At 59.0% G+C, this 20,572-nt stretch overlaps 1 protein-coding gene across 1 annotated transcript in view; it reads left to right on the top strand.

Moving 5' to 3' along the window:
* KIAA1614 (KIAA1614 ortholog) overlaps positions 1-20,172 on the top strand; it is a 31,121-nt gene extending 10,949 nt beyond the window's left edge. The window contains exons 4-10 of the mRNA XM_069459624.1: positions 1,894-2,037; positions 5,908-7,394; positions 9,191-9,347; positions 10,998-11,235; positions 14,449-14,576; positions 15,376-15,560; positions 19,979-20,172. Of these exons, the coding sequence (XP_069315725.1) occupies positions 1,894-2,037; positions 5,908-7,394; positions 9,191-9,347; positions 10,998-11,235; positions 14,449-14,576; positions 15,376-15,560; positions 19,979-20,172 (2,533 nt within the window). The remainder of the gene's footprint in view (positions 1-1,893; positions 2,038-5,907; positions 7,395-9,190; positions 9,348-10,997; positions 11,236-14,448; positions 14,577-15,375; positions 15,561-19,978) is intronic.
* The last annotated feature ends 400 nt before the right edge of the window (positions 20,173-20,572 follow it).

The raw sequence follows: 20,572 nt of genomic DNA, 5'->3' as shown, positions 1-20,572 counted from the left end.
AGGGAGCAGAAAGGAAACAGCAAAGCTGGAAAATGGCTTAAAAACCTGGGGGCAAGGCTGATCCTGGCAGCATCTGGCCAGCTGCCTGGGGGCCCTCCTGCCTGCCCACCAGGTCTTGTGACAAATGCCCTCCGACAGCCGTGGAACCACAGCTGTCACCGGAAGGCTCCGAGCGTGTGGGCTGGGAGCCAGAGGCCCGCGGCTGCAGGGGCGTCTCTCCGGGCTGGTAACCTCATTATCTCTGCTGTCGGAGCAGGAGCCCCGGGGAGCACAGCTGCTCTCAGCCGCCGTGAGGAGCTGCCTGCCCGGGAAGCCGTGCGGAGGGAGGCCTCTCCTGCCAAAGGAGGCTTCACGGGGCAGCGGGCCTGGAGATTCACTCTCAGGTCGCTGCAGTAAAGCCCTCCTTGTTCCAGAGCTGTGCCTGAGCCCTGCCAGGGTTCACAGGCACAGATGGTGCCTTTCTTCCAGCCGTCCCCCTGCCCCCCGTGGCCCCAAAGCAGGGTTAGATGCAAATGACAAGAAGAAAAAGAGAAGGGGGAAAAAAATCATAGCCTGCCCAGAGCTCGTGCAAGGATGCCCCGAGGAGGCCTTCTCCCTGGAGAAGCGTTGTGCCATCGTCCACTCACATCTCTGTCATCCAGGAAACGACCTGGCCCTGCCAGGACGAGGCCCCTTTTTCCATGTGGCATAGGGGGTGGGTCGGGTGGGCCGCAGGTCTGAGATCCAACCCGGCTGAGCCTCTGCCTGCCCGAGGTCTCTCTCTGGACGCTCCCTGCAGAGGACAGCCCCGTGTGGATGACAGGGAGGACGGGGCAGCCACTGGGGATGCTGAATGTGTCTGCCCCAGCCACAAACATCCTCAGCCTGCCCTGGGTCCCAAGGAGGGGGGAGGACGCAGGGTGCGGGAACGATGCCGGAGGCAGCGGGGCTGTCTGCTCTGCTCACGATTGATGTTCGACCTTGAGCGACGCGCCCGCTCCTCTCTGCTCTGGACACGCTCATCTGTCAAACGCAGCGAACACCTGCCCGCGGCCAGCCTGGCTGGGGAAAGCGGCTCCGTGGAGAACTCCTCCTCGGGAGGCTGCGGGCTGCTGTCGGTGCTGTGACCCGGTGCGGGCGGTGTGTCACCGACTGGGAGACAGCTTTGAAAAAGGGCTGCTGTCATTTTCTGCAGCTCTGGACGGGCCAGGGAGGCAGCACATCTGGTGGTGGTGAGGGCTGGTCGAGGACCTTTATTATTATGAAAATCGAGCCATTTGCTGACTTGGGTTGGGTCCAGCTTCATTTCTCTCAGCCCTGAGCCTGTGAGCTCTGAGCTGATGCCTGACAGGTTTGGATCGGGACTAAGGCAAGAAAACACCGGGGATTATAAAAACACCATTCCCCCAAAGGGCCAGATCTGCGAGGGACAGGGCCCCCGTTCCTTGTGTTGCGGGAGCTCAGGGTGGTGCAGCGTGTGGGTGCAGAGACAGAAGGAGCGAGGTGACGCGTGTAAAGACCATCTGTCTGGGCACAGGCCCAGCCCGACAACCCCAGGCCCTTTCCTCCCTCCTCCTCCCAGATAACTCCCGCTGTCTGCCCAGGGAAGGAACAATAGAATAATCTGGAGACTCCCCTACCCTTTTCTAGATCCTTCTGGGGTCTCTGCCTCTGGTCCCTGAGCAGATGTCCAAGGCCAGGCCAGCCCCCAGCCCCTGTCCAGAGCCTCCCAGGACCATGTCCCAGACCACAGCGCCAGGCCGGGCACCTTCTGCGTGGGAGCCGGAGGAGGCAGGCGGCCGTGCAGGGCTTTTTCTGGCAGAGCCGGTGCTTGACACTGTTAAAGCCTCCTAATCCGTGTTATTTTCTTCTAATCCCTCCCCCTCCCGCCCTGGCCTGTGTGCCACCCTGCAGGACCTTTGGTCTGAAGCCGGAGCCCGTGCTGAGCCCCAGGCACGAGGAAGCCCAGCATCTGCTGCAGCGTGCCCGCATGAAGGCCAGGACCCGGCCCCTCCGCGCCAGCCACGACATCGTGCCCACCGCCGCCCCGGGCAGCCGGTGAGTGGGACCTGGGAGGGCTGTGGCAGGGAAGGGTAGGCAATGAAAAGAGGTGGGATCTAGCCAGATGCCGCTGCTCACTCCTCCCTTCTGTGTGTGGGAGGATGTTTTCCAAGTCAGGCACTTGCTTTGATCATTTAGTCAGTCAACACACCTTCACTGAGGGCCTAATGAGTGTCAGCCATGGAGGTACAAAGATGAATGAACTGTGATCGGAACTCCCTGGGGGGATGGGATGGAGGTCACAGTATCCAGGGAGAAAGGTGAACAAATACTCAATTATGGTGTAGGAGAGGAAAAATGTGTCTGCCGGGCTGGAACCCAGTGACTCCACCTGGAAAGGACAGGTGAGGCTCTCGAGAGGGGGTGGCTTCCAAGTTGAAGCTGGAAGGAGATGTAAATACTCACCGGGCAATGAGAGAAGCGCAGGTGGGCGTCCTGGGACAGAAACTGTGAGGCCGGCTACCACGCTCGGGAGTCCAGCCAGGCTAGAGCATAAGGACATGCCGGGACGTGTGGCACGAAGGCCAGGAGCTCAGTAGAAGCCAGACATGGAAGCTTCCAGGCCTGGTGAACCCTTTGGATGTCTCCTGCAATAGCTGGGAGCCCTGGAGGACGTTAAGTGGGTGGGTAGCAGCACAATCCCACTTGCATTTCAACCCACCGGGGTTGGAATTCTGGCTCTGCCACTTCGATGTGTGCCTTTGGGGAAGTCTCTGTCGCAGTTTCCTCATCTGCAAAGTGGGAATTACAATAGTGCCTCTCTTGCAGGGTTGCTATGGGGGTCATACGAGCTAATAGACGTAAAGTCTAGGACAGCGCCTGGCCTGCAGTGAGCGCTGTAGGACCGTTGGCTCTAACTGTTAATCGTGTCATTACGTGGGTGCGGGAGGGAAGAGGGGGCATCCGGAACAGAGCCCAGAGTCCCGACTTGGCGTCTGGGTGTCCGGGGGTCTTAGCCGAGGGGTGAAGCCCAGGAGCGAGGGCAGGCTTTGGAAGGGGAGGGATCCTCAGAGCATCCTCAGGAGATTCCCACCAGGCGGTGGGATGCAGGATGGTTAGACAAGGAGAGATCAGAACCGGGTTCTATCCCTGACTTCATGATGCTGGAGCCATGGGCAGGGGTGAGCTCATGAGGGATGAAGAGATGGGAAAGGAACAAGTTCAGGGACATTCAGCCAAGCACAGCACATTTGTGACTGCTTCCTGAGCAACACACCCCATCCCCATCATGGTGCCTGTTCCACGCGTGGTGCGCCACAGAGAACTGCTCACGTGTGGAGTTCTCTACCAGGCAGAGCCGGCTCCTGATCGTGCACTGGGGCCTGAGATGAGGTGCCAGGCCATGCCAACCCTCTCCAGGCCCGAGCAGGACCATCTCTGCAGCTGACGAGGCCTGTGGCCTCACCGTGGGCAGATCACGGTAGGCACTCAGGTTCTGCGTGTTTCCATCGCCACTGAAGGGAGCACAGATTCCTAGTGGAGCTGGACCACGTGCTCTGTGATGTTGGATGCTGAGCTCCTCTCTAGAGGTGAAGGACCTTCGTGAAACCATCACGATGACTTCATGAGCAGAGGCGTTTGGTGTCCTTGTAACCCTGAGGAGAGGAGCTCAGAAGACCCCAAATCCAAGTCCTGGCACATATTATGCCTTGTCCCTTCTTCTAGCTGGAGGGCACTAGTTAGGAATGGCCACGGCTTCTTTGAGGCATCCTATTCTTCTCCTCCTGTATGTGGGGAGAAGCCCTAGATGTCTAGGGAACTCTCCTGTTCCACTTTCTGTAGGTATCTAGGCTGGGTAGCCCCAAAATAGTCAAGACTATCTGCAAAACAGACTTTGTTATGTAAATGTCCTCTTGGACACTTCCTCTTCCCCAAATCACTGGAGCAGCTCACAAAAACCCCAATCACTAACTTTAAAGTAGGTTCCCTTTTGCCATGCTGTCTCCAGGCCATGGAAATGCTATAGAAATGCAAGGTGACCCACTTTAACAGCTGCTGTGTCCAGAAAAGAATTACTATGACTTGGCAGCGCTGGTGAATTCTCAGAGGGTATAGCTGAAAAATCAACGCCAGATGGCTTGCTGCAGATGCTTCTAAAGGTTATGCTCCGTCAGATCACCCTGGAGGCCACGCTGAGTTAACATGGCAATGCCACAAGGGCCCCAGGCCTGAGTTCGACGCAGAAAGCCCGTGTCCCCAGCCCAGATGCATCACTCCTTCCAAAGAGCAGCTTGGTGAAAGGTGACAGAACAGTAGGGGCAGCCAGGGCAGTCACCAGAAGGCCGCCTTTATCCTCCATCTGGCTGGAGGTATCTGGGGCGAGCCGGAACAGACAGGGCTTTTTCAGGGGGTGAAAAGGTAGCCATGGCTGAATTTTCTGGAAGGAAATCAACATAGAAGTTGCGCAGCTCCTGGAAGCACAAACTCTTGCCATTTTGGGGGTAGGCATACCAGATTGGTGTTCCTAATCGCAGGAGGGCAGGACATGTCAGCAGGATGCAGGGCTTGACAGGGTTCCGCTGTCAGTGGTACTGCCCTGTGTAGGATAGTGGCTGTGTCGAGACTCTGCAGGGCTTGCGTCCATCACGTTGTGTGGTTAGGATAGCACTGTTGTGGAAAGCGGGACCCTCGCTGGGGGCCCCTCGTGACGCTGTACAACTCCAGGACTGCACCAGAGGCTCTGAGCTCAGGCCAGAGTGCTCTGTGAGGGCCGGCTGTGGGGGCTGTGCGGGGTGCTGTCCCGGGCAGCTTGGCTGGCACAGATCATTTGTTCCGCACCCATCTCCAAACCCACATCCTGCTTTTACATGCTGTTAGGAGCACTGCTGGTGGGAGCTTCTGGGTTTGAATAATTGGGTTGAAGACACCTTACGTGATTAAGCTCTCCTTAATTTCTCTCTGTAGAATAAAAATGTTGGCCGGGCGAGGTGGCTCACGCCTGTAATCCTAGCACTCTGGGAGGCCGAGGTGGGAGGATCGCTCAAGGTCAGGAGTTCAAGACCAGCCTGAGCAAGATCGAGACCCCGTCTCTACTAAAAATAGAAAGAAATTATCTGGACAATTAAAAATATATATAGAAAAAATTAGCCGGGCATGGTGGTGCATGCCTGTGGTCCCAGCTACTCGGGAGGCTGAGGCAGTAGGATTGCTTGAGCCTGGGAGTTTGAGGTTGCTGTGAGCTATGATGATGCCACGGCACTCTAGCCCAGGCAACAGAGCGAGACTCTGTCTCAAAAAAAAAAAAAAAAAGAAAGAAAGAAAGAAAGAAAGACCCAGGGTCTATCAAGAAACACCCGCCTTGCACTGTCTGAATTTTGTCTACGCAAGGCGATGGGGAACCTCGAGTGGAAACTCTGGGAGCAAGTGTGCTTGGAAACCCTGACTTCAGTTCTCACACAGACTCTGCGGAGACTTAAAATACCCTCTTCCCATGAGAGCTTTAGACTGATGGCAAATACGCATCTCCGCAGCTCCTCTCCACCAGCCTCGCCAGCGGTTAGGCTCATTCCCCCTCCCCAACATACACACCCCCGCACCCCTACACACGGGAGGGCTTTGGTTTCTTCCTTCTGTACAATCTCGGGTTTAATAACATCTCATCCTAACCTAGGCTAGCCCCTCCTCCCCCCCAGAGGGAAAGCCAAAAGCTAAGGAGGCCGTGTTGATTTTGCGGAGCGCTCCGTCTCGGGATCAGGGCGGGCTTATGCTGCTCTGGTTTGCCGCCTGACTCCCCAGGCACCTGATTTGGGGTAACTCGCGGGTTGCAGTTCGCACAGAGCAGCGTGCGAGACTGCGCCCCAGGGTGGCGGGGGCGGCACCTCCCTCCTGTCTCTCCGCCTGTGATCTCTCCTCCTGTCTCTTTGCCAGAGATGGCCAGAGAAGCCCAGCCCCGGACCCTGGGGTGCCCTGTGCCAGCAGGGACGGCCTCCAGAACGGGAACGTGAGCGACTCCTCCAGCGGCGAGTCCAGCAGCGGGCAGAGGCCGAAGCGAGGCCCGTCGCCGTCGCACGTCCGCTTCGAGGATGAGTCCGCGGGCGAGGCCGAGGTCCGCTACCTGGAGCGGCTGCAGCAGCGCCACCGCCAGGCGCTGCAGGCCGTGGACCAGGGTCCCCTGCGCTCCAAGCCGGACCTCGCCGACTACATCAACGGGGGCCCCCGGCTCCGGGACGCGGGGAAGGCGGCGTTGCACGGGCTTGCGGGCAGCCTGGACCGCAGGGGCAGCGAGAGGACGTGCCGAGCCTGCGGCAGCTGTACGGACAACCGCCGCCCCGCCCCGGGGAGGGCATCCTCCGACCCCGGGGTGCTCCGGGGGCTCCAGGCTGCCTGTGGGCTGGAGGCGGTGCTGGCGGAGCCACTAGGCTCCCGTGGCCTGTGCTCCGCTCTCCGGCTCCTCCCTGAGTGGATCCGGGAAACACACATCGGAGATACCGTGCGCCCCGAGGGGGTGGACTCCGCCCTGGGCAGCAGCGACACCCCGGACAGCTGCAGGACCTCTCCCGCCAGCCCCGCATGTGGGCAGACCCGGGGCAGCAGCCCTCGGCTGCGGGGCTCCGGGCCCGGGGGAGGCCACAGGTCATCCAGGAAGGCTGAAACGGAACCGCCCTGGGGCCTTCAGGCCCAGCGTCACCTGCCCGGGGTTGATGACGTGGAGGTGGGAGATGAGGTGAAGGAAAGCAGAGGACACACACCTGAGGGGACTCTGTTTCCGAGAGAAGATGCTGTCCCTGCGCCTCCTGCCCTGGACTCGAAGCCCGCATCTCTGGCCTCCCAGTGGCAGCCTGGTCCAGGGCCTGGAAATCACTGCGCGCACCCTGTGGAGTCCCCGGCTCCCCGTGGGACAGCCTATGCCACGACCCCTTCCATGAAGCTTGGACCCTTGGGGCCCGGCAGTCAAACCCAGGTTGTAGAAAGTCACGAGTCTCTGGAAATTGTCTCCACTTCCTCCCCGCAACAGAGCAATGCAGAGCCCTCTGCCCCCCACCGCGCCCAGCAGCCCCCAGCCGCCCTCTCCCCTGAAGGCTGGGTGCCCACCCCTCCCCCGCCCAGGAAAACCACCTCCCCTGTGTCTCACAGGAAGGCAGCCCTGGTTGGCCCCCCCAGGCTGGGTGACCAGGGAGAGCCTGTGGCTCCTTCAAGAAGTGTGGCCCCCAGGACCTGCGAGCGTAGCCCACCACAGACCCAGGCCTGCAGCCCCCGCGTCAGGCACCGGTTGCTGGGCCTGTCCACCAACAACTGCAACAACCGCGTGTCCCAGGGGCTGCAGGAGCCCCCCGGAGGCGCCGTCCACAAGGGCAGGGTGGAGACGGGCTGCTGCAGCCAGGAACCAGAGCCGCCCCTGGAGCACAGCAGAGACGGTAAGGGACTGCCGTTGGCTTGTGCCCAGCCCAGGCCTCCAGCCGCGCTAGAGCAGAGGCCCAGGTAGGGTCTGTGACACACCAGGCACAGCCACCGCGGACCCCCTCCAAGCAGTGACAGGTGTGGGGGTGCTGCGGGAGTCAGTGGGCTGGATGCAGGGGTCGATGTCAGCCTGGAAGCAGATTAACCACTTCCTCCTGGGGGAGGCAGAACCGTGGGGAAGGCAGGGGTGACACCCTCTTACTGCTGGGAACCCTGAGGTGTGTACGGAAGCCCCAAGCTCCGTGGCTGCTGGAGGGCTGGGCTTTCAGGAATTTAGTCCCGACAGAGCAGGAAGAGGCAGAAGCTCTGGGATTTGTTATTTGCTTAGAGCAGTAAATGCCCAATAGTCACGTGGCTGAGACCCTTCCCCTTCTGCGTCCTCATTTCATGCCATTCGTTCATGCCCCCAGGCACTGCACTGGGCGCTTTGGGGGGTGCATATGTGAGTTACTTCAGCAGGAGTCCTGCCCTCGAGGCTTTCTGTGGCTAGGCAGATGCGCTGTCTGGAGGACACTGTGACCAGGGGACGACAGAGTTCATGCACGGTGTGCCTGGGTTGCTCTCTGGTACCTGACCCCCAGCCCCGCTGGGCAGGCCGGTGGGTTTCAGCAGGCAAAGCTGCTGAAGGGGGTGGGCCTCTTTGCCCTGGGAAGGGGTCCTCGGTCCTCAGATTATGGGCAAATCCTGGGTGTCGCCAGGCTCAGACTCTGATCCCAATGTTGTGATCCCAGGTGACCAAGTCTGCCGCTCACTTTATGCAGAGTAACAACAGGCCACCGCACACATTCTTGCTGTCATGTGCTGATGGCTTTGACATTCTGGGGGCTGGGATGGCTCAGGAGGGATCCAGGGCTTGGAAACAGAGGAGGAGGAGAGGGCAGAGAGGTGACAGACTGCAGTGACCTTATTGAGGATGTGGGTGCCAAGTCCTCCCACCCCTGGGTGTGCCTGCCACCCCCTCCTCCACACACAGACGCTGCCCCTCTCTGTCCCCTGCTCACACAGACCTTGAGGGAACAGGCCTCACCCTGGGGTCCTTCCCACCCACTGCTGAGCTGTGGTTTTCTGTCCCCGGGGCTCCAGGCAGACTGCCGGCTCGCCCCTAACCACTTCCTGCAGGGCTTCTACTCTGACAGCTGGCCCCTCTCGGGCAGCCCCAGCCTTCGTCTTCGCATCCCAAAGGCCTGGAGCCCGGAGCTCTGGGTGAGTCACTTAGTCCCGCTGTGCACCTGCCTCCCCTGTAAAGTGAGGACAGTAATGGGGCCTGTCTCACAGGACCGCGTCACAGAGAGGGCGTCACTCAGTGCCCAGCACATAATAGATGCTCCAAAAATGACGGCTATTGTTAAAGCTGTTAGAAATCACAACTGACAAGATTGTGTTTTTTCCCCCTGCTCCCCGCTATGTCCCTTGATATAGAAGGGACATGACTTACCACAATCAACCTCTTCATTTAACACTTATTAATCATCGGTAGGTGGCAGGTGCTGTGTTGGGTGACAGGGTTACGGCAGACCGCAAGACCCAGTTGCTGTCCTCAAATAGTTTCCAGGCCTAGGACACTCACAGAGGGGTCCTCAGCCCCGATTATCTGGGAGACTAATTCCCCCACCCCCTGCCCTCTGGGCTCTCTCCACCCCTCTCTCCAGCTCCCTCTTGCTGTCCTGCCTCTGTTGTTGGGCATGTCCCTTTCCCCCACCATGACTGTGGCACGGGCCAGTGTCACCCAGGGCGGATGCTGTGGTTGTTGCAGGAGGACTCCAGGGCTTTCCCGGCTCTGCAGACGTCGCCACCATCAACGCCACGGGCATCACCCTCTCGCTGTTCTCAGAGGAGCCAGAGCCGGGCCGGGAACCAGAGGGAGCCCCGCAGAGGACAGAGTCAGGGTCTGGAGCGCATGGGCCATCCCGGTGAGTGACAGGAGCAAGAGCCCTGACGGCAGGAGGGGTGGGCACGGGGGTGCTAAGTGTGGATGGAGACCCCCTGGAGGGGTAGCATGGCCGACCTCACTGCTCCCAGATCCCCAGAGCGTTCCTAGGCCCTGAGCAAGCGTGGCGCCCCTGACACTCCTTTCCCAATTCTTTTTGATCTCATGTGCCTGCTTATTCATGCGCTGAACGTCCACTGAATGGCCTCAAGCTCTAGACACCGTGCTGGGCCCTGGGGCACAGCTACCAGACAGTCCCCGCCCCCCAGTGCTCCCAGGATGGGGTTACCGGTCAGAGAGGACTTGCTCCTGACTCTGGGCTGGAAGCAACCAGATGCCGAGGACACTGAGCCTGGCACTCAGATTTCCACTGTCTCCCTCAGCTGGGAGGGGCTGAGACCTTGCCCCGGGGACCTCCTCAGCCTGGCCGTAAAGCCTTGGTGAGCCCGGGTGCTCCAGCCGGGGCCTTCGCTTCCCGCTGCACGCCGTGCTGGTGAGCGCACGTCCCCTGCCCGGCTGCTCCCTGGAACCCCAGATCTGCACGTGCAGTTTCCCTGGACATCCCCACCAGGCCCTCAGACAAAACGCTCCACTGTTCTCCCGCATCCCTTCCCGCAGACGTGCCACCCTCCACACAGGGCTCAAGCCCGGGCCGGGCGTTGTCATGGCTGTCCCCTCTGCTGTAACGCTCCCCTGCTGGCGGTGCTCTTGGCCTGGCTCCCCATTCACCACCCTCCTGCTCTCGGCTGCGGCTGCTCTGCCGGCTCCAGGGCCCTCCCTGCTCTCCGCCTTCACTCCGGCCCCCTGAGTCCTTCTCCACCCGGGAGTCGGGGTATCTTCTTAAAACCTTAGTTAAATGGCATCATTCTCCTACTTAAACCCTGCAATGTTTTTGCCTCTCACTCGGTGTAGCGCTCAAACCCCGAACCGGGGCTGATCTTGCTCAGTGCAGCCTGCCTCGGCCTGCCCGCCTGACCGCATCTGGACTTCTGCCCCCTCTCGTCACGCACGCCCAGCCCGAGTGGCCTGGTGCCTCCATGATCCTGAACACGCCGAGCCTTTCCTGCCCTGGGGCTGTGGCACAGCTGTCCCTGCACCTGGTCGCCTTGCTCCGGGCTTGGCAGCCCTGGCTCCTTCTTGCCATCCAGCTCTCAGTTTAAAGCTCATCTTCCCAGGGGACCGTCCCTGGCCGCTCTGTTTAGAACAAGCTCCTGGCCTTCCTCTGCTCCACCCTACACATCGGCTGCTGATGGTCTCTCTCCTTTGTCTGCTGGTCTGTTGTTTCTTAGCTCCTGAGAGGAAGGACCTTGTTTGTCTTGCACACCGCATACCTCAGGGCCTAGAACAGGCTGGCACCCAGCGGGCCCTTAACAAATGCTGAATGAATGGATGAATGGATGAGTGGGTGAACCCATAGCTGAGTGTGATGGCACGGAGCTTGCCCCAGCTACTCTCCCTAAAGCTACCCCAGCAGAGCGTCCAGCAGAAGCTCACAGCCTGTCTGCAGCCTGGGTGTCAGTTTCTGGCCCCAAAGGGCCAGGGGCATTGGTGGCAGCTGTCTGGGGCCCACGGGCCCCTGGGTGCAGCCTCCCAGCCCCATCCAGCGCGCCTCACGTCCACGCTTGTGTTGCAGAGCACCGCCAGAGGCCAGCGCCGCACCCGGCTCGCCCTCAGCTGCCCCGTCCGACAAGAACAAGAGGAGGAGCAGCATCGTCTCCACCCTGGGACTGAAAAAGTTCTTCTCGGCCCTGGGCCAGAGTCCCCGGCCCAAGCTGGGCAAGTCCCGCAGCTACAGTGTGGAGCAGCTGCACCACGGGGAAGCTGGCCCCGCGTCGCACGCCAGAGCCCCGTCATTACAGTCCCTGCACCCGGTGAGTCCTAAGGGTCCTGGCTGAGGGGCTGTGAGGCCAGTGCTGGTGAAAACAGAGAAGTGCTGAGGACGCCTCAGGGGCCCGAGGTAGAGGAAGGGAAGCTGCTGGCATCCCCATAGTGGACCTGTGAGACCTGGGTCCCCGGGACACGGGGTGGGTGGGCAGTATCCCCTCCACTGCTCCTCCACCCAGCTGCCCGAGCCTGGGCCCACCCCAGACTCCTGTCTCTCCCTGTCCCTCAACTTAGCCACGTCTGCAAAGTGCTGGAGAGTTGATGGCCTGGTCATTCTGGAACCTTCTCCATGGCCACTGTGACTCTCTGAGTCCAGGCAAAAATCACTTCACACCTGGATCACCTCAACAGCCTCTTGACTGTCCTCCCTGCCGGGGTCCTTCTCCATGTGGCTTCCAGAGTGGACTTTCTGATACACAAATCTGGCCATGCCACCCCCTTGCTGAACATCTGTCACTGGGCCTCATCACCTTCAAGGTGAAGTTCAGACCACTTGGAGTTGCCACCGGGTTTCTGTGGTCAGTCTGCTCTCATCCCTCGTCCCTCTCCTTTCAACACTCCTGCCCGGTCACACCTGACCTCGAAGTTCTGCACTCGGATCACACGCTGCCTGACCTTGAACCTGCACCTGAGATTTCCCCACCCCCCCCCTGCTGAGATCCATCCCCCAGGAAGACCTCAGGCTCCCCCAGGAAGCCATCCCCAACCTTTCCTCAGGCTGAGCCGGGGCCCTGCTCTGTGTGCCCATTTCTCCCTGTGCTCCTGTCTTGCATGGAACTTGTCACTTGATATTTTAACTGATTTTTGTCTCCCTCCCCTCACTGGAGTGTGAACTATTCCATCTGTATATTCCCAATACTTATGACAAGGGCGGGTACGCTCTCTCCATGTACACCGAGTGAATGAGTGAGTGAGTGAGTGAGTGAGCTCCGCCCACGTGCTGGCTGTCAGCAGCCGACAGCAGCGCTCAGCACGGGTGTGCCGTGCTGTGCCGTGTGGGTTCCAGGTATTAAGTTCCTCCCCCTCCTGCCCCTGCCCGGGCAGAATGAAGTAGGTGAGTTTGGGGTGCCAGACCCTCCCATTTCCCCGGCTGCGGGGGAAGAGAACGCAGTCGGCATGGAAACCCCACGGACGGTCTTTCAGCAAGGACAGTCCCTGCTACGTGGCTGGTCCTCAGTGACGATCAATATTTGCCGGTTGAATGAGCGCAGGCAAAGGAACAAGCAGCTGTAAGCTGGGGAAAGTAGCAGCAGCCACTCGTGCTCTGGGAGTCACTCTCCACACGAAGTTAGACTCGTCCCGTGCATGTCTGAGCGGTGGCACCCAGTTCATGGCCATCAGAATGCCCATCTCTGTAAGCACCTCGAGGGAAGGGCGACACTCAGTGCGCTGCAGAGTGTTCCGGGCATTCCAGCCGAGGGGGCCGAGACGGAAGGTCACCTGGCCGAGAAAGTGGGGCAGCAGGAGCAGGCAGGACTGAGCAGCAGAGGGACATTTTCAAGAACTGAAAAAAGGAAGAAATTTTTGAAAAAAAAAAAGAAGAATCTGCCTCACTGTTCCCTGGGCTAGAGTGAGTGCCGTGGCATCAGCCTAGCTCACAGCAACCTCAAACTCCTGGGCTCAAGCGATCCTTCTGCCTCAGCCTCCTGAGTAGCTGGGACTACAGGCATGTGCCACCATGCCCGGCTAATTTTTTCTATATATTTTTAGTTGTCCAGCTAATTTCTTTCTATTTTTGGTAGAGACGGGGTCTGGCTCTTGCTCCGGCTGGTCTCGAACTCCTGAGCTCAAACCATCTGCCCACCTCAGCTTCCCAGAATGTTAGGGTTACAGGCGTGAGCCACCATGCCCAGCCTCGATCACTTACTTCTTGAGAGCACTCTTAGTCCATTTGGGCTCCTGTAACAAAATGCCATAACCTGGTGGCTTATAAACAACAGAGAGTTATTTCTCACAGATCTGGTGGCTGGAAGTCCACAATCAAGGTGCCAGCAGATTCAGTGTCTGACGAGGGCTTCCTCATAGGTGGCTTTCTTCTTGCTGCACCTGATACAGTAGGAGGGGCAAGGGGTCTCTGGGCCTCTTAGAAGGGCACCTCTCCCACCCATGAGGCCTCTGCCCTTGTGACCTCGTCACCCGCCAAGGCAACTACGTCCTTGGCCATTAGGTTTCAGCATATGAATTTGGGAGGATCACAACATTCAGACCATAACAGCACAATTCCAGAGATAATAAATAATGTGTGTAGTGTTTGTCTAAAAGTCTGCATCTCCCTGCCTCTGTCTCCAATGCCCCCACCCCCCACCTTCAGAATTTCCTCTAACTGCGTCATTTTCTAGAACACAGGTCCGATCTTGCCCCCATATTGGCATCACTCAGGAGCTCCTTGGCAGGGTGTATCAGGTCCGTCTAGGTCTGGCCCCCTGGCCCCAGCCGTCACCCACAACTTCTTCACCCTGGCCACCCAGACCACACGCACGTTCCAGAACATACCATGCTTTCTCGCATCTCTCTCTGCCTTTGCATATACTGTTTTCTTCTGCCCAGCGCACTCTGACCTCTCCCCCCACCTGGAGGGCTCTTGCTGCAGCGTCAGCTCCTCTAGTGTCCCAAACCTCCTCGGCAGAGCCATTCTGTCCTACACGTCATCGTCCTTTTATCGGGCACCGAGAGCCTTTAACTTATCTGCGCTCGGCCCTCCCCCCATCATTTTGTGAACTCCTTGAGGGAATTTTTGTCTTATCTATCTTTTTATGCACAATATTTTAAGGTACATAATTAGATAAGAACTTTTGAACAAAAGGGATCATAAAATAGATACTAAAGAATCACAAAATAATATTTAGGATCTTAACTCTAAAATTGTATTTAGTATTCTGTAATTCATTTGCTTTCACTTTATTCTTAATCAGTGAGAAAATGAGCATTTCTTAATGACATGATTAGTATTATAGCACTAAGTTGTTATTTCAGGTAAAATTAGGAAAAAGAAAACCCAAAACTTGAAGCTTCAGCTGGCGCGTGTAAAAGCCCATGACCTTAAGTAATCTATGGTGACTCCTGAGCACTTGGAAGGAATGACAGAAGCCTGCGGGGTCAGTTTCTTAGAGGGCTCTCAGGGTCCCGGTTAGGATCCCGTCCTCTGTCGACTTCCTCGCAGGTGGCTTTTCTCACCTGCAATATTGGGCCTTCCCCAGCAGGTGTCGCCCTCTCACCACCGTCGGAAAGCCGCCTCTTTTCAGAACCTCCATTCCCTGCTGAGCGGCAAAGGGGATCGGTCCAGCCTCTACCTGGTAGGGGGGCCAGGGGACCACAGTGCGGTGGGCAGGTAAGCGTGGGTACACGCGGCTGGGAGGCTGAACTCAGACTGTGGCCAGGGAGCTATAAGCTTAACGCCTTCCTGCCTCAGCATCCTGGCGCTGAGCAGGGCCCTTAAAGAGACAGGAGGCAGGCGACATGTGTCCCTCCCCTTCAACACATCCTACGCGGACAAAGTGCCACGGAGTCTCGGAGCCTCGTCTCAGTGCCCCTGCCCTGCGCAGCTGAGCTCTGAGACGGCCTGGGGTTGCTGCAGCGGGCAGAGTTGGCAGGTTTGATCCTACTGTCCCTCTGCCACCTGATGACATCTCGAAATCAGGCTCCGGGAGTTTCCTTAGCCCACCTAAAGATCCGATTGAACACACAGAGGCAGGGACCCCCAGAGAGGCTCTTGACCTACGACCTGCCTCAACAAACCCCACCCTCTCGCACGAGCCCCCCTAGGCGAGCTGCTCTTACCTGCGCTCCCTGCATGGACTTCAGGGGTTCCGATGACTCCTGGAAATTTTATATGAAATTATAGTTTCCATCAGATTCTCACAGAGGCCTCTGTACCCCAAACATTGAGAAAACACTGCTTTGGGGAGGGGGCGCTTTCTGGTTCTGCAGCAGGCTCTGAGGAGCCTGGGACCGCTGTGGGAACCCACTGATCTTGGCTTAGCTGGCTGTTCTTGCTGACTGAGGTCAGTGGAACTCCAGCCTATAGTGCCACTCTTAGGTTTGAGACGCCTTGGCCCCCCGCAAGCCAGGGGAGGCCTGGGCCCGGTGCCTGACCCTCTGCCCTCACCCTGTCTCCGGTCCCCTCGCAGGCCAGCCAAGGCTGCGCCCCGGCGTGCCCTGAGCGTGGAGGACGTGGGTGCCCCCAGCCTGGCTCGCACCGTGGGCCGTGTGGTGCAGGTCTTCCCGGATGGCACAAGCCAGCTGCAGCTACAGCGCTCCCCAGAGGGCACTTTTGGCTTCTGTGTGGCTTCCGGGAACGGGCGCCGGGACTCAGGTATGCCCTGTCCCCTTCCAGGGCCCCACAGCCCCGGGCCGAGCAGCACAGCAGCGCCTTCCCAGCTGTGGTCAGAGGCCTTGCCGGTTCTTGGCGAAGCAGTGCAGTTCTGTGAATCCAGAAAGCCTCTGGGGTAAAGGACTAGAGTTCTCCCCGCGGGGGGCCGTTTCTGAATTGTCCAGGGCCACCTAGGAGTCCCCGCCTGCAGCACCTTTGCTCTGGGCAGCTGCAGCTCTGAGGATGCCTGGGGTTGCAGGAGCGGGTCGAGTTGGCAGGTCTGCCTCTGCTGTCCCCTTGCTGGCTGATGACATCTGGAAATCAGAATCCTGCAGGCTGTATTTTCAGAGGAGAGCCGGGGGGAAGCTGTCTGTGCTTGCCGTCTCGGCGTCCCTTTGATGTGGCGGGTGTGCTGAAATGCTTCCCTCCTTCCAGCCGCTGAGGACGCTGGGCGTGCGGAGGCACCTGCGGGCTCTGTTCAGATGAAGCCTGGTCCAGGCCCCCGGCTGGGCTGCCCGCTGGGTCTTGATTTAGCCCTGGCAGGGCAGTGAGGAACGGGGACATCACTCTGCATTCCGGCCCGTTCTCAGCCTCGCCCCATCCATGAGTCTTTCAGGGCAAGGTGACTTGCCCGGGCCCTTACCCCAGCTCTGTGGTCCAGAGCGCACCTCAGGGCAAGGGGCCCTGAAAGATACTCCCTGCGAGATGAGTAGGGAATGAGGGCAGCTGTGCTGGGGGTGGGGAAGGAGGGGACAGGAAGGGAGGGGAAGGGAGACACAGACTAGACAGCAGAGCTCAGAGACCTGCTGTGCCTGGGCTCTGCTGGAGAGGGGCTGGCTCTGCGCTTTGATCTGGGTCAAAGTTGTTTAGCCTGGAAAAAATCTGCCTGCGGCCAAGTTTGCAGACTACGGCATGAGTTTTGTGTCTGTTCCATCCTTCAGTGTTTCAGGGAATATACATGGAACACTTCCTATGTGTTAAAGGTATTAGGGACACAGCAGTAAATGCAACAAAGTCCCTGTCCTCGTGAGTGTACGTTCCAGGGAGGGAGCTAGACCGTATCTGCAAAAAGTATACTCTTACACACTATGTGTTGCATATGTCAGACAGTGAAAATCCCGAGAAACACACAAATACAGCAGGCATGGCAGCTGCTACTATAGACAGGAGGGTGGGCTGCCTTTCTGAGAAGATGACACATGAGCAGAGATGTGGATGGACTGAGGAAGCATGCGTGGGTCTGGGGGAAGAGCACTCCAGGCTGTGCAAACAGCAAGTGCAAAGGCCCTGTGGCAGGGACGAGTTTGGCTTGTTGGAGGAACCGTGGTGAGGTCAGGCTGGACATTGCTGTGTGGGTGAGGGGCAGGGAGAGGTTGAGCTCAGGATGGCGGGGCTGTGCCACTGCGAGGGGCTTTGGCTTCCTGCCGAGTGAGATGGAAGCCACGGGAGGGCTCAGAGCGGAGGATGGGCACTCTGATGTACACCTGCAACAGGGCTGCCCACACTCTGTTGAGAATAGACTCTAGAGGGATGGAGGAGCTACAGCCAGGAAGACCAGTTTGAAAGCTATTGCCTGAGTCCAGGAGAGGAGAGACGATGGTGGTTTGGACTGGGGGTGGCCATGGAAATGGTGACAAGCAGATGGATTCTGGTTGATTTGAAGGTAGTTTTGCCTGAGTTTGCTGATGGATTAGACATGAGCATGAGACGAAGAGAGGACAGATCTCTCCCCACTCTAGACCTCAGGAGAGTAAAATGCCTGTCCTCACAGGGAGATGACATTTGTGAACACAGACAGATCATCAGAAACTACTCCCCAGGCTGTCGGCCACCCCACCTTTTCCCGTGGCCTCCTGTCCCACAGGTGAGGTGGGACAGGCCCTCCTAGACAGCATTGTGAAGTCACAGAGACAACATAGCAGGTTTGTACTCTGGCACCTCTGCTGGCTGTGTGACCTTGAGCAGGTGACTTACCCTCTCTGAGCCTCAGTTTCCAAATCCGTGAAATGAGGATAATAAAAGCTACCCGGAGGAGTCATAAGGGACATTCAGTAAGGGGTACAGGAAAGTGCCTGGCATGTCTCTTCCCTGCCCTCTTCAGAAAGAGAAGGTATATTTGGGGCACAGAACCCCAGACAGGGACCAGCGTGACCTGCATTCATCTGTCCAAGTGAGGACAGCTACAGCAGGGCATTGCACTCTGCCCCTGCAGCCTCCCCTCAAGTCCCTCTTGGCCCCTCTGTAGGTGGTGGGAGCCTCTCCGCCATCACCTGTCACAGAGCTCTGATGGGCGGAGGTCGCTAGTGACCCAGGGCTCCCCGGGTGCCCTCACCTGGGCTGGTGCGAGCTCTTCCCTGTCCTGCCCCTGCTGCTGCAGTGGGCCACTGGTCCTCACACACACAAAGCATGCTCGGTGCCGGGGCCACCTTGCCACAGGCCACCCTCCAACAGCCAAAGGTCCCGTCCTCGAGCTGGGGCTGGTTCGCTGTTCACTTGCAGTCAGTTACATCGGACTCGGTATGAGCCCGTGCGGACGGCAGGCTTTGCCTTGGCTTCTCGTTGCCTACAACACAGAGGTCACGCATCCCAGCAAAGGCCGTGTCCAGCAGACATGACTGTCTACAACAGCAGTCTCTGTCATACTTCTGCCATCACTGTCAGTTGCAAAACCTACCCAAGTCTCCCCAGATGGCCTGAGCGACGTCAGCGTCTGCTCCAGCTGTGGCCATGTTCTTCCAGGCTGTGTCACTAGTCCCCACCCGAGTCCTGCTGTACGGCAGCCACTCCCCCAGGCTCACCCGGGGGCCCTTCGCCCCTGCCCTGTCCCATGCCACCAACACTAGACAGGGCGGGCAGGCAGCTCAGACTCCAGAGAGAGAAGGCAAGACATAGGGCCAGGGTGAGAGAACATGTGCAGACGAGGTGACAGACACACTATGTCAGGGGAGACCGAGCCCGCAGAAAAGGCCCTACATGGCAAGAAGCACCGGGAGCCGCACGCCTCAGACCAGGGGGCGGGCTGCCGGCCGAGCCTGGATTTGCTGGACCCACAGCTGCAAACCCGCAGGCGCCTCGGTGAAGGAGGCGCTATGGATGCATTTTCAAACCCAACCCCCAGACGGTGGGCTCTGAAAAGCCCGCCCTCCGTTGGGACCAGCAGCCGGGCTGCACAAAGCTCCTCCAGGGCTGCGTGGACCAGAGAGAGGACTGGGACTAGTCCCAGGTGCAGTGAGTGGTTTTGAGGCAGAAATTGACAAAGGAGACCAGACCTTTTGGGCCCTGCTAAGACCCTGATTCCAGGCAAAGGACGTGGAGGTGGTGACAGGTGGGCAGTTGCCTCATGTTATTAACGTGGAGGTGCCAGTCAGGCTGGGACAGTGAGGGTGTCCGGGGCAGGCTGAGTGCGCGGGTGAATCCTGCTGGTGTCGGCCACACCCGTGTGTGCCCTGCAGTCCTCCAGCGCCCTGGGCGGGGCCCTCAGGGCCCTGTGTCCTCGCAGCATGAAGCATGGCAGCAGGGGCTCCATCCAGCCTTCCTGGGGACAGCCTGCCCCTCATTTCATCTCTCAGCTGGGGGCAGCTGCAGGGGATGTGACAGATGTGACCGGCTTCCAGCCGCAGGGGCCCCTCAGCTGGGGGCCAGAAGAGGCTGGGGAAGCTCTCTGGCCAGCCCGAGCTGGGGCCTCTGCTCCACTGAGAGCTGGAGCCCGGGACAGGAGCGGAGAGTAGGTCCCCCCAGGCTCAGCCCCGGCCCTTCTAGACCCAGGGAGTGGCCACGCTGGCCAGGAGGGCCTCTGTCGGGTGCAGGAGGGGATGCAAAGAAGAGGAGAGTGAGCCACCTCGGCTTTTCAATATGTGGGCAGAATTCTCATTTCCCTGGGCCCTTGCTCAATGCCTACAAATCCTAACTGAGGAACCACGTCGGAGCAGGACTCAGGCCAGGGGCTTTCCCGGACAGCACTGAAGCCAGGTGGCTTCGATCTGGCCTCCGCCTTCCGCTATCCGGAGGGCAGTGCCGGGTCCCACTTACGATCCCACCTGGCACACACCAGGCGCCTGGCAGGTACTGTTCTTAATTTTTAAAAATTATTTTCCTCCCTATTCTACAATAAAAGCTCATTGCAGGAGAAGATAAGGTCAGCTCACTCACACTGGGGTATAAAGGAGTAACAACAGCTTAGAGCACTAGCCGCACTTGGCAGCATTGAGCAACGAGGCTGCAGCTTGGAGGAGGATCGCTATGTCTGTGTGAGGCCAGCTGTGGTTGGGAGGCGGCCTGGCGAGGGGGGGTGTGTGTAGACGTGCCCTGTACCAGCAGCTCCCCCCCCCCCCCCCCCCGCCGCACGAACACACCTGCGTGGTCAGAGGTGCCCGACTTTGATTGGCGTTTCACCTGCTCAGTTCCCGTGTTTTCCTTTGCAGGGATCTACGTGCAGGAGATGGCCGACTCGGGCACGGCCAAGCTGTACTCGGGGCTGCTGGGGGTGGGCGACGAGATCCTCGAGGTGAACGGGGCTAAGGTGGCCGGGCTGGGCTTGGCACACATTACGGAGCTCCTGGCCCACTCGGAGGCCTTGTCCATCCGTGTCCTGAGGCAGAGGCCTGTCCCACGGTGACCCAGAAGTGCTGTTGCCCTCAGAAGCCCTGAACGCCCCCGGGCGGTTGGCTGGAAATGTGCTACACAGAGCTGCTTTGTGACAGAACCATAGATCATGGTGGCCTCTGTGCCCTTGGGCTGCGGCAGGGCTTCTGTGATTGACTTCCCCGGGCAAGCAAGGAGCCTGTTTGTGTATTTTGTTTAAGGCCACTCATGCAGACCTGGAGAAAGAAAATATGGGTCTGTGGTCTCCCTCCATGCGAGGTTGACATCCACTTGCCTCCGAGAGCAGCCTCACCTCCAGGTACCGCTCCCCACAAAAGCTCCCCGAGCCCCCAGCACTCCGGAGCCAAAGATCAGGTGCTTGGCCGCGTTGGCTGCGAGCCCTGCGGTTCACGGCCACGTCCCTCCCCGCTGCC

Source organism: Eulemur rufifrons, chromosome 27 (genome assembly GCF_041146395.1).
Source record: "Eulemur rufifrons isolate Redbay chromosome 27, OSU_ERuf_1, whole genome shotgun sequence".
NCBI classification, from domain to species: domain Eukaryota; kingdom Metazoa; phylum Chordata; class Mammalia; order Primates; family Lemuridae; genus Eulemur; species Eulemur rufifrons.
The sequence above is the reverse complement of the archived record's forward strand: the minus strand, read 5'-3'. Positions and strand labels throughout refer to the sequence as shown.